Source organism: Rhinopithecus bieti, unplaced genomic scaffold (assembly GCF_001698545.2).
Source record: "Rhinopithecus bieti isolate Rb0 unplaced genomic scaffold, ASM169854v2 scaffold_32014, whole genome shotgun sequence".
NCBI lineage: Eukaryota > Metazoa > Chordata > Mammalia > Primates > Cercopithecidae > Rhinopithecus > Rhinopithecus bieti.
The window spans coordinates 251,415-264,842 of NW_016813639.1; the positions used below are offsets into that span (position 1 = coordinate 251,415).

General features: G+C 39.6%; 1 protein-coding gene and 1 long non-coding RNA gene across 2 annotated transcripts in view; one reads left to right on the forward strand and one right to left on the reverse strand.

Moving 5' to 3' along the window:
- Positions 1-1,681: 1,681 nt before the first annotated feature.
- On the reverse strand, positions 1,682-8,916 carry LOC108513146 (uncharacterized). Its single transcript, XR_001880802.1, has 2 exons — positions 8,361-8,916; positions 1,682-2,586 (listed from the first exon to the last, which is right to left on the reverse strand). It is a non-coding gene; the product is annotated as an uncharacterized LOC108513146 (long non-coding RNA).
- A 122-nt stretch (positions 8,917-9,038) lies between these two features.
- Positions 9,039-13,428, forward strand: part of SEC62 (SEC62 preprotein translocation factor) — a 32,468-nt gene continuing 28,078 nt past the window's right edge. The window contains exon 1 of the mRNA XM_017848806.1: positions 9,039-9,161. Within this exon, the coding sequence (XP_017704295.1) occupies positions 9,126-9,161 (36 nt within the window). The 5' untranslated portion in view covers positions 9,039-9,125. The remainder of the gene's footprint in view (positions 9,162-13,428) is intronic.

The following is a 13,428-nucleotide window of genomic DNA, read 5'->3' on the forward strand; positions in this document are numbered from 1 at the left end:
AGGACAAGTTGGGAAAATAAATAAATATAAAACTATGACAGCAAAATTCACTTATTACAATATTGGTTTGTAGAGAGTGTGAAAATACATATTAATTACAAAAATTATATTCATGCTTGAATTTAAAACTGGACAAGTAAACTTATCCTTTGATTAGTCAAATGTAGGCTTATTCAGGCATTTCTTAAAAGCACACTCTAAAATTTCAGCATCTATTTTATTATCAGAAGTTGAAGGTTAATATAACAATTGTATGTGAAAATATTTCAGTAATCCTGGTTTGCCCTTGCAATAATCTGAAGAGATCTCGGCTGGGGACTGTTTCATTATGACATTCGAGCACCAAATACAGTGACCTTCAGATTGTCAATTCCTGGGTGAAAATGGATAGAAGGTTTTCTACTTGGCAGATGAAAATCAAGACCCCAAATCCCTTTCCTTAGGAGGTATAGCTTAGGTAAGGAACCTATTATTATTATTATTATTATTTTGCTGTTTGCCCTAAAATATACCAATATATCACTTTAAATATAGTGATTTCATTTACCAGGGGAAGGAAAAAACTTGTATAACCTAGAGGCAATATGTAGAATAAAAACAAACAAACAAACAAAAAATAGAATAACTGGAGCTACAGGAAACGGAACATCTTATATGTCACAGAATATTATAAAATGTTATAGTTTAGTAGTTTCTTATATAAATACTCAAGGAAAAATAACTGAATAACTAGTAGCCTTAATTTAGGGGTAGACCCATAATTACTACTTACAACAGCCTCTGCCAAATTATTTAAATATTTACCTAAAAGATAAACTATCCAGGCTATAAGGTTTACTGGCCTATTGTTCTTTTCCTTTCAGAGACATTCACATTATCAAACACCAGCTGAACAACAGCACATGAGCACAAGAGTTGTCAGAAAATCATCTGAGGCCAGTGTAAGAAGGAATAGGTTTGAGGACTTTTCTCCCAATCGGCAAGTGAGGTCCAGGTCTGCAAGTCCTGGTTTCCTTGGCCCTCATAACTTCTGTTCCCTGGATTCTGTGCTGAATCTTCCTTCTTGACCTTTGCCATCCCACTCCCCTTTCCATCTTCTGTTTTTGTTTTCGAGACAGGATCTTGCTGTCATCCAGGCTGGAGTGCACTGGCACTATCATAGCTTGAACTCCTAGGCTCAACCAAGATTCTCCCTCTTCAACCTCCCAAGAAGCTGGAATTACAGGCATGAGCCATCATGCCTGTCCATCTTAATAGATGGGCTTGCACAGAAACAAAGTCTGCGTATACTAACAACTTACGAGGTTTAGCTGCCTTTACTTGCCCAAGAGGTTTTCGTTTTGGAGATTTAGCTTTGCCAAACCCTATACTTCCTCTCAAATTGCTAGATTGGAGATAGGTTGAGAGGTGGATGCTTACATGTCTCTGTTCTCAGGTAAGTCTACACTTACAAGAAACTAGGCAAATGACTAATTCACAGAATCTCTCTTCTTTCACAGGGAAGGGCTTCCTCAACCAAATCTAGGGGAGCCTCTTGTCAAATTGGTTGTCTGTAAATTCCACAGAGGACTATATAGAAAATAGAGCCTTTGGGATATGATGAAGACTTCCCAGTAGAATTTTGTCTGCCTTATAAATACGTTTCCCTCACTTACTAAAGCTCCAGAGGATTAAGATTATGCCATTTTCATCATTTATTATTCACTCCATCAACATTTATTCACTCTGAGCCAGACCCTGGACTAGACATTGAGAACAGAAAACTAAAACATAGTACCTGCCTTTGAAAGGCTCACAGTCTGGCAGAAAGAAAAACAACAACTTATGATGTCAATTATATGTACTATAGCAGTGATTTTTACAAAATGTTGTAGGAGCCCAGAAAAAGGGTCAATTGAGTTTGCTGAAGAAATAAGTCAGAGAAGCTTCCATTGTGGCGGTAACATGTTAACCTGACCCTTGAAGGATAGGCCAGGTGGGAAGGAGAAGCAAAAAAAAAAAGAAAAAAAAGAAAAAAGAAAACAACGTGGGTGTGGGAAGCATACATGGTGAGGTAGGGGAGTGACAGGAGAAGAGTGGTCTCACAGTGGTTCTTTAGGAAGGCGAAAAGGTAGGAGTGAAGTGGTTACCCTAAGAAAGAAGACAGTGATATTAGATATGGTCAACTGGCACACAGCAAAAGATGGAAAGCTAGTCTTCATTTCCCAGACTCCCTCAACTAGAGTTCCAGTTCTAATTAGATGCACTGGTAGAATATCAGGAGGACAAATGTGAAGAGGAGGCCATCTTCCCGCTGCTGCCGCCCAGCAAGGTCATGGAGATGGTTTTTCCACAGCATCACTCTAGCGTGCAGTCTTGATCTTTGTGAGAGTAGGAGGCAATAGTAGCAGTGCTGGCAAGAACTTTCTGATCCTGGCTTCCTGGCAATTGGATCACAGCTCCCCTAGGAATCTACTGAACTCAAAGTTGTCATGGTGGCCTCGTGGCTCTCCAAAGGTAGAGATTCCCCGAGCTGGTTAGTCCTGTAGGGTCTGGCAGTTATTCAGGCAGGCCCAACGTGGCACATGGTCCTTCACACTACCTTTTCTGTTCAAAATGACAAAATAATTACCATTTTAATTAAGAAGATGAAGTGACTGTTTTTATATATTCTTAGTCTAATATTAGCAAGTTAAAATTTGTTACACTTTTTCAAAACAGTGCTTGTGTTTATTTTTCAATGGTATATACTTATTGTCTTATTTATGCCATTTATTTTTTTTCTTTTCTTAAGAGATGAAGTTTTGCTTTGTCCCCCAGGCTGGAGCGCAGTGACACAAACACAGCTCACTGCAGCCTCAAACTCCTGGGGTCAAGCAATACTCCCACCTCAGCCTCCCTGTAGCTGGGACTACAGGCACATGCCACCATGCCTAGCTAAATTTACGCCATTTCTTGAGTGGAAATATCAACTTATTTTAAAATATTAATTTACCTCTTAAATAATATTAGACATTACATTTTATATTAGATCTATTTTAAATTTATTTTTTCTTTGTGATAACATTAAATCACTAACATTAACTACATATTCTAATATGCTTTTATACAAACGACATCCAAAAAATGTCTGTCCGTTATTTGCTCTAGTTCCCCAGAATTTTCCCTTTGATTTTGTCACATATATATGTTTAACATATAAAATGGACCCAGAGAAAGTATTATTTAGAACAAAAAACTAAACCTATCAGCTCCCAGCTTGCATAAGTCTGATCAATAGGAATACATTTCTATATTATCCCCTTCCACTTACTGAGATGGAAGTTCCCAGGAAACTGAATTTTTCAAGTTCCTACCTATTCATCAGTCCTCCAGAAAGAGATCTAGATTGGGGAATGCTTTGTTTAGTACAACATGGTAATGAATCTCTTAATTTACAAAAACATGTCCAAAGGAATCCAATAGAGAATAAAGAGCCCAATTTGTCTACTGTATAAAGCAAGGAAAATTCTGAATTTCAGAGGCAACCCTAGGGAGAAGTGACAGCCCAGGGGCAAAGAGAAGAGATTCAGAAGGGTGGGCAGTATTCTAGAGTGAGTGAAGAAAAGTAGGCAGGCAGTCAGAAGCAGTAGGAAAGAACATGAGGAGGGCCTACAGGGATGGCCAAGGAACTCCTAGATATCAATACCTAATATTCCTTATTTAAGTTGTGGGCTCTATGTTATGGATTAAAGCATATAAATAGATAGGAAAGCTATCAGCATTCTAACATTGGAAGGAAGAGTGGAAGAGGAGAACCCAGAAAGAAAGATTGAGAAGAAAGGATTAGAGAGGTGGGATGAAAAGCAGAAGCCTGTGAGATGTTCTGGAGGGTGGGGGGAGGCAAGTGATCCCTCAGGTTCTTGGACTTAAATACCATCTATGCACTGATAACTGTAGGGGAAGAAAAACATTTCCCTATCCTGTTAGGTTCTATACCTGAGGCCTATGAATTAAACTGACAAAAGACAGATTAACAGAAGAAAAGCATACCAATTTTACTTGATGTTAATATTTTTACCATTCATGAAGGCTTCATGGAAAATAAGTGAAAAATCAAAGAAGTGGTTAGACTTCGGGGCTTATATGCCATCTTAACGAAGGGTGATAAATTGAGGAGAAGTAACTAAAAAAAGAAAAGGGGGTTTGGGCTTATAGAGGTGGTAAACTGTGAGAAGGTAAAAATACAGGGGAAACTAATGGTAGATAAGGATGATAGTAAGGTTTCTTCGTGCAGACTCATCTTGGTGCTGTCTCCATTCCTGGTGATAAGGGGTATTTTCCTTGTCTTGGTATGGGAGAAGAATGGGGACACCTTTGTGAGAATTTATGCTCTTTTAGGCAGATAAGGACAGAGAGCTCTTGCCGTGTCTGATTTTCTCAATTGCCTTCAGATCAAAATTATCCTTATGCCAAAGTGGCATATTTGGGGGGTGATATATTCTGATTCCATTCAACTCCCAAATTTATACCTCCAGCCAAGACTTCTCCCTGAACTTTACTTCTCATATAGTTGGCTGTGCAACCCACATTTCCTCTTGGATGTCCATTAGGCTTGTTCACATTAACACACCAAAAACCAAATTTCTATATTCTCATGCCAAACTTCTTTCACTCTTATGTTTCTCATTTTAGTAAGTTACAATTCCATTCTTCTGGTTGGTAAAACCAAAAATCTTGGAGTTATCCTTGATTCCTCTCTTTCCCTCATATTCAGAATCTCATTGACTCTACCTTCAAAATATAACCAGAATCTAAGACATCCCACTGCCTCTATAGCAAACACCCAAGTCTAAGCCACCATCATCTCTCACCTGTTTGCCACAACAACCTACTAAATCCCCACTTCTATCCCTGTATCTCCTCTCACAGTCTATTCACAACACAGCAATCAGGATCCTTTCTAAAAAGAAGTCATTTTAAGCCATTTTTCTAACCCTAATCCATCGTGGCACACCCTCTGAAGCCTTCATTTTATGGCCTACAAAACCCTATACAATCTAGCTCCATTTCCCTCTGATCTTATCCCCTACTCCCCTTCCTCTATTGAATCTGCTTCAGCTACTGACCTCCATACTATTTATTCCTCAAACACACCTGCACTCTCCCACCTCTGGACTTTTGTCCTCTTCACTCCACTTTAAGTACGGTTTCCTAGGATACCCACTGGACTTGCTCCCTCTTCTTCTTCATGCCTTTTTTGGTCAAAGTGAATCTCCTCAAAGAGGACTGCCCTGACCATTTAACTTACAATTACACCTTCCTTCCCACTGCAAGCAGTCCCTTTACCCTGCTTTGTTTCTCTCCTAAGGCTTTTAACATATACTGGGCCCTCCCTATCCGAGGGTCCACGTCTGCTGATTCAACCGATTGAAAATACTTGGGGAAAAAAACTAACAGAAAATAACAATACCACAATAAAAATAATGCAAATTTTAAAGTTATATAGTATAAAAACTATTTACATAGCATTTACATTGTATTAGGTACTATAAGTAATCTAGAGATGATCTAAAGTATACAGGAGAATGTGCATAGGTTATATGCAAATACTGTATCATTTTATATGAGGAACTTAAGCATCTGCAGATTTAAGCATCAAAAATCTAGAACTAATCCTGATTTACTCACTGTCATTCACTGTTCCAGGTTTTTGACAGGGGTCCTGCAAGTAATCCCCAGCCAATGCTGATGGACAATTGTACCATATAATCTGCTTTCTTGTATTTTACAGTCTGTTCTCTTCTTCCCAAAATATAAGCTCCACAAGGGCAGGATGTTTGCCTCCTGAACACTAGTATATCCTCAGTGTCTAGAACGTGGACTGGCACATAATAAGCCCTCAATAAACATTTGTTAAATAAATGAATAAATATAACTCATCTTGTAACTAATAGTTTTGCTTTGGCAAAAGAAAACAGGGGCCAAGTGTGGTGGCTCATGCCTGTAGTCACAGCACTTTGAGAGGCTGAGGCAGGCAGACTGCTTGAGCCCAGGAGTCAGAAACCAGCCTGGGCAACATGGAGAAACCCGTCTTTACAAAAAATTTAAAAATTTAGGTGGGCGTGTTGGCACGACCTGTGGTCCCAGCTATTCAGGAGGCTGAGGTGGGAGAATCCCTTGAACTCGGGAGGCGGAGGTTGCAGTGAGCCAAAATTGCACCACTGCATTCCTACCTAGGCGACAGAGCAAGAAACTGTCTTCAGCAACAACAACAACAAAAAAATCCTCGTTTGGGAGAGAAATAACAGTCAAATAATAAGAGTAAAATTGCAAATTCAAAACCAAGTTGGAACTAGAAGTGGCTAGGAGAAACTCCTTACTACCACCATCAATGATACAGATGGTTTGCTGGGAAGATGATTTGAGCTATTTTTATATAAATATTAAATGGAAAGGAGACCGAAAATTTGACCCAGAAATCTGAGGTTATATGTGTGAACATTAGCCATCATTCATGCTGCTATACACAATGAGGAGTCATGGAAGGATTTTTAACAAAGGAATAGAAGGTCTGGAGTATAAAGAGCATAGAATTGAGGAGAACAATTAGGAGGCCATTGCAATACTAGTTCACATAGGTAATGATGAAGATTTGAACAAGGCAATAGCGTTGGGAATGATGAGGGAGGGAAAAATTCCAAATATCTCAGCTGTAGAATCAACAGGATTGGTGACTGACTGGCAGAAAGGCATGGTTGGGATACATCCAAGGTTTCTAGCATTAGTATTTGAGTGAACAACGATGCGGTTATTTGGGTTTTATAATAAAAGAGGCAGGTTTTGCTGGGGAAATGGTGATTTTTAGTTGGACATCCAGTGGAAATATTCAGAAGAAATCTGGAATTAAACATGAATGCAATATTCTGGAATTAATCTGTAAACAGAATGCACAAATAGAAGAGACAAGAGGAAGGTGAACATATAAAAACGATGGCCAGGAACATTTGAGAATTGGGTAAAAGGAGAGAAGCCAAAGAGAAATGGGAAAGAAGTTGATATACATGCCAAAGAAGGAAAAGAAGTAAAGAAGAACAGTCAACATTGTCAAATACTGAGTAAGATGCTAGCTGAGAGAAGGTAAAATAATTCTTACTGGATGGTGGAGGTAAATTGTTGTAGTCTTAAGGAGTGAATGATGGTGAGAACAAGAGGACACTAAATTAAAGCTCTGCTGAAGAAAACAGTAAGGCAGTAACTTGAGGGTGAGTCATTGTCCATAAAGGATTTTTATTTCCCACCATAGTCCTAACCTAACATTTGACATCTATCTAGTAGGCACTCAATACCTACTGAATGCAATAATATTTTCATTTATAGACCAGGTCTATATAAAATGGTCCAGTGTTCTCCACATAAAACAGCACAAAACAGATTGATCATTCTAGGTGGGTAGAGGGATTGAAGGAAATAAAGACATTTCATTTTCTATATCATGTTTTGGGTTAATTGGCAAGAATAATTACTTCTTTCTCACCCCATCTCTGACTATACACACACCCAAATTATAGATTATAGAGGAGAAAGGAATTAAATGACTCTCTTGAGACCAGAACTGCATAGTCCAAAAGAAAAAAATTTCAGCAATCTTACTTTATTAAAAAATTAGGCATCAAGATGCTGCAATTTGCCTTACTTACACATTTAATTGCTCTTAGGTTAGATATATAATATGGGAAACCTGGAAAAAATGTTTAATGGTATAATAAACGTTTACAACCTAACATTAAATGAAAAAAGCAGCTGCCATATTGCATATGATCTCCATTTGGGAAACACGAAAAAATACAAACACAAACACACATGCACACACACACAAAGTCGGAATAAATACTATAAGAAAATAAACTGAACGGTCACAATGGCTCACGCCTGTAGTTCCAGTTACTTAGGAGACAGAGACAGGTGGATTGTTTGAGCCCAGGAGTTCAAGACCGGCCTCGTAAACATAAGAAAACTCCATCTCCACAAAAAAAAAAAGATAAAAATTAGCCAGGTGTGGTGGTGCATGCCTGTAGTCCCAGCTACTCAGGAGGCTGAAGAGGGAGATCAGTTGAGGAGTTCGGTGATGCAGTGAGCCGAGATTGAGCCACTGCACTCCAGCTTGGGCAATACAGAGGGAGACTCAGTCTCAAAAAAAAAAAAAAAGACAAGAAAGAAAGAACATCTTTCTTTTCTGAATTTTCCCAATTTTCTACAATTAAAAACGCTTTAAAGATTTCCATAAAGTCAGTCATGGGAATTTCTATCTAAGCACTTATCAGCAATTTAAGCTCCTTGTCTTTTGATCTAGGTGGCTCCAAAATAACAATAAAGGCTACAGTGATTGAAATTCACCAGACCTGAAATAGACTGCAGCCTTCTTCCTTCCCACCTTCTTAGAATCTTTGTCCTATTCATCTTCCTTACGCTTCCCTGGATTCTCTTACTTCTGGATTCTAACGGTGAGTTGTGAGAAGCGACGCGGAAAACGGAATGGAGACTCCAGCTTGTTTTAAACGAGCTGTATTACCCCGCACAGTGCAGGGGAAAAGATAATTGGCTCAGGTCTTGGCTCTGCCATCTACCACCTGTGGAGCCTTAGACAAGTCAGTTCGTATCTCTGCCACTCAGCGGTCTCGGTCGTGTCATCTTTTACCTGGAATGTCATGAAATACACAGTACATTGCAGGAACTGCCTCAGGTAAAGACTTCTAGGATTCGGTAGGTCTCAGTCGATCCCTCTGAGAAAGGCCGCACCCTAAACGCACAGTCTCTGACTCTGAGGGGGTGGGGTCGGGGAAACTGCATTTTAATAGCTTCTCAGGTGATTCAGATGCTCAGTCAGGTTTGAGACACCAGGTCTCTTCCCAGCCCTCCTGTTCTCCGATCCACTTCTCCGCTTCCCCCAGGTCCTAACGATTCTCCAGTTCCCGCACAACAGGAGCGGAGGGAAGAGGGCAGAGAAAGCACCGCTAAGGACTGCAGGCCCAGCTGGACGGCCGACCTCCTCACCCCCCGGGCGCCAGCCGGCGGGTTACATAACGGGCCTCGGGGCGCGCTCTCGCGAGGTTTCCACCGCCCCCCTCCTCGTTCCACGTCAGAGGGAACCGGGCGGAGCGGCCAACATGGCGGAACGCAGGAGACACAAGAAGCGGATCCAGGTAGCAAAGCCGAGCTCTGGGCAGGGGGCTTCAGCGCGATGGAAAGTGGAAGGAGCGGGGAAAGCCCCCTAAAAGGGCGAGCGAAAGCAAGGGCGAGGTGGGGTGGGGTGGAGTTCCGCCGCGAGGCAGCTGGCTGCAGACTGCGTCGTTGTGAGGGGCCTGAGGGGGGGCGGTGTTGGCGACGGCGGAGACAGAGACAGAGGTGGTGGTGGAGTAGCAGGGTAAGGAGGGAGGCGCCGCGCTCGGAATCCGGCTGCGGGGGCGCGGCTGTGGGCTCGGAGTTCCTGTGGTCGCGCCGTCCGGGGCCTGACCTGGGAGGTCAGCCTTCTCCGGGGCGCAGACATTGACCCTTCCCGGGGCTCCTCCCCTGCCTTCACCCCATCCTCTGGCCTTAGCTGTCCTGAAATTAAGGCCACGGTAATTGGGGTAGCAGGAGGCGGCGGACTGACCTAAAGCAGTTGGTCCTTTGTGCGCATAGACCGTAAGGGAGAATGATCTGGACTTAAGTCAGCTGCCTCGGGGCCTAGGCAGCGATCTGCTCATCCAGATGTTCAGTTGCGTTGCTCTTCTTTCCCCTCAATATTATTAACTTAATAGTCCACTTGAAGCTTGCCAGCTTTTTTCCAGGCGACGTGGTGTAAACAACCACAACCTCGTTGGTGCTGCAACGAGCTGGTGGCGCCCAGAAACCCTTCACATGCCAGTGTGTCATCCTCGTAGTAACCTACATAACATCCCTGCCTCACTCCACATGCATGTCATTTGTGCATTTCTTCCTTGCGATTTTCCCTGGTTCTTGTTCTTTGCCAAGAGGATTAATTATGTAGAACATCTTGGACTCAGGATATTTATTAGTCGTCTCATCAGCTGATGTGCTGAGAAACCTTCATAAGGCCTCATAAATTGATCACGTAGTAAATTGTTACTATAATCATAAATTGTTACACTCATCATTGCCTTTCTGTTCCTATTTCATTGCTTAGAATGATTTTTTCTTTCTTCCATTTTATCCCGTCTTTTTGTTTTTTGTTTTTTTTTCAAGCTTATCGATTTATTGGCCTACACTACAGGTGTTTTGAGCTATACAAGTTAAAGTTCTTCTGGAAACTTCTTAAGTGCTGTGAAAAAGACACACGTGATCAATAAATTTGGAATTTTGGAATTTGGCAGAAATAAAGTAGTTCCGAATAGGGTACGGAAGGGAATTAGAAAGAGGCAGATTTCAAGTTCAGACAGATCAGACTAGGTCTTAAGATCAGTAGAAGTTTCTAATTATACTGTTCTTAATCTTTCAAGAGTTAGTGTTATTCCTCTGACGTGGGCATACAATATTTTATTAGATTGTGTATTGAAATTGTCTGTCAGATTTGTACTTACAGAACTTCTTAGATTTACACTTGACAGCACAATTTTATGCCCTTCAATACACATTGTTTTACAATTCCAGTTGCTTTTTAATATTGTTGTAAGGGTTATATAATTCACCTTTTGAATAGCTGCTCTTATTTTAGTTGTGATCTTATATTAAACAGAGGCTGTGGAGTAATGTGACAGTGGCAGAGAGCTCAAACTTGAGCCAGACTGCCTGTTTGTACCCCAGCTCCACCAATTATTGGCTGAGTAACTTTGAGCAAGTTAATTTTTACCTCACTTTCTGCATGTGTAAGAAGGGATATTTACCTCAAAAAAGAAAAAAAGAAAAAAGAAAAACTTTAAGGTTGCTGTGAAAATAATAGGTGAGTCCACTTATTTATTAAAAGTTATTAAAAGTATTTGGCACATAACCCCTCCCTTCTATTCTACTCCTTACCCAGGATGAAGGATTTAGATTGGATTGTTATTTTGTTTTTTGTTAAGTACTCTTTGATATACTGAAGAAAGATTAGCAACCCTCAATTCAGTAAATAAACTGTTAGGTTGGGAGTTATGTAGAGTATAGCTGTTTACTTTCTATTATTTGAGGATCAATTATTAAAAACCTACTTGGCATACACAAAATTAAGTGACATTTATTTTTCTGTCCTTGAAATTTTCTACATGGCTGTGTAAAATGTTTGTGAGAGATCTTAGAGTACTGCTTTTATGCAGCCTAAGACACTTATGAAAATATACTAGCCTAGAAAATACCTCAGTTTTATCATTCCAGATAATCAGAAGCTCTATAATCACTTGTGATAAAAAGATCAAATGTAATGAAAAGTTCAGAGTTTAACTTACAAAAAAGATCCTGTTGTGGAATTTTTAGGCAAAAAAGTCTGTAATATCAGCCGAGTTTCTGTCATTTGTTGCTTGGTGTTTTATGTTCAGAAAGATGTTTACGTTTAGTGATTCAGTGATCTTTAATTGTAGTTTGCACATTGGGGAGAAATGTTTGATACAAACCGATAAGTTCAGGGTTTAAAACAAAAAGTAGCTAATTTGCTTTTTCTGTGTAATTCAGTGTAATTTCAGATTCTCGTGTCCCACTGAAGTTTCTAGCAAGAGGACTGTTGTCACATTTCCTTCTTGGACTCACATTACTGGTCACTGAAAACCAGAAGTGAGCTACATGTACTCATGTACTCATACAGTAACTACATATAGATGAACAATGTGCTGCTGCATACCAGTAGTTGATTTACAATCCTGGTATCAAGAAATTTTAGAGTTTAAAAGGATCTAGTACAGTTTGTTTGGAAGCCTTTTTCAGGAATTCAGTCTTACATGAAAGCAGAGTAGTGATCCTACAGCTTCCTGATCTTACCCAACACCCTCGTTTTTCAGATAAACTGAGGTCCAGTGAGGTTTTGTGACTTAATCCAGGATCATCAATCAAGATAGTAAAACCAGATTTAGACCAGGTCTTCTGATTCCCAACTGAATACTCTTTCCATGTCACAATAGATAAAAAATAAGTTGCTCTGAAATACTTTAATCCTGACTTCTTTATTATTGAATTGTACAATGTAAAGACAACATGATTTGTCCTTGCTAAAGAGGATCGTCCCATTCAGTATTCTGCTTATATGTAAAATATCCAGTTGAGTTTTGAGACATTTAAATGGCTAATTCTTAGAACTCTTATAACCCTCCATTACTTATTGTTGTTGCACCCATCTGTCTTCCTGGCAAGCAATAAAACCTTAACATATTATGGGCTTATATGCTTAATTTCAGGACAAGGGAAGAAAAGAGAAAATTTAGGACTATATAGCCAGCTATACAGGTCTGATGTCTGACTCCGAATATTCTGAAGAGAAGGAACTCAGGAAGCCAGTCCTAAATCAGAAAACTCCCCCCAAAGACTTAATGGAGGGTTTTGCAGTTTAGCAAACCCATTGCTAAAGAAAGAATACAATAGAAGGGAGTTGGAGCTATTACAGGAGGGCACTGCTGTTGTCTAGATACTCTTGTACAGCTTTATTTGTATAGCACACTGTGTTACTAATGATTAAGGTCCCCTCCATCTTTTAGATTTTATTGTTAAACTACTATTTGTATTTTTCACAAATATTTTATGCTGCTTGAACCAAGCCTTTTTCTTTTTTGCTCAGTTCATGGTTGACAGATCAGCTAAGCTAATTTTATTGGATGTAGTAATTTTAAAAGTTCCTCTGTATCACAAATTCTATAAGATTGATGCCCGTGGCATATTTATTCTTGATCTTTTATTTTTTTCTCAAAAAGGTTAAATATTGACTAAAATAACTTAGAAATGGCAAACTCTATTTTATCATAGTATTTTAGTGTTGCTGTATTTTAAAGTAAAACATAGTATTTATTAAAGAATTTTGTAAGAGTGTTCTAACCAAACTTCCAATTTAAATAATTTTGGATTTTAAGTTACAACACCCAAAGTATTGGTATTGGGTGCAAAGAAAGGAAAAGCAGTCCAGCCTAAATTTATTGACTCTTAGCTTCCTCATTTTAAGACAGTTGTGTTCATTCATTGAACTAAGAAGTTCTCTCCATTCATTTGAAGATTGATGGGTTGGTTTCTCTTTATTAGTGGGTGCTACTATTCCCAAAAGGCCTTCACTTTGTTAGAAGTCTTCTAGGAAAGTTATAAAAATATTCTGTTTACATCAAAAGAAAAAGAGGGGAGGTACTGTGTTCCAACGTATAAACAGAAAGAAGGTAAAACTTTTGTACCCCCTTATGCTGCATCAGGAGAACAGTGAAAGTGAAGACTCCATGCATGTTGGATGTGGTGGCTTGTGCTTGTAATCCCAACTATCCGTTCATGTTCTCATGGTACTCTTTTTTCTTATCTTTTTTTTTTTTTTTT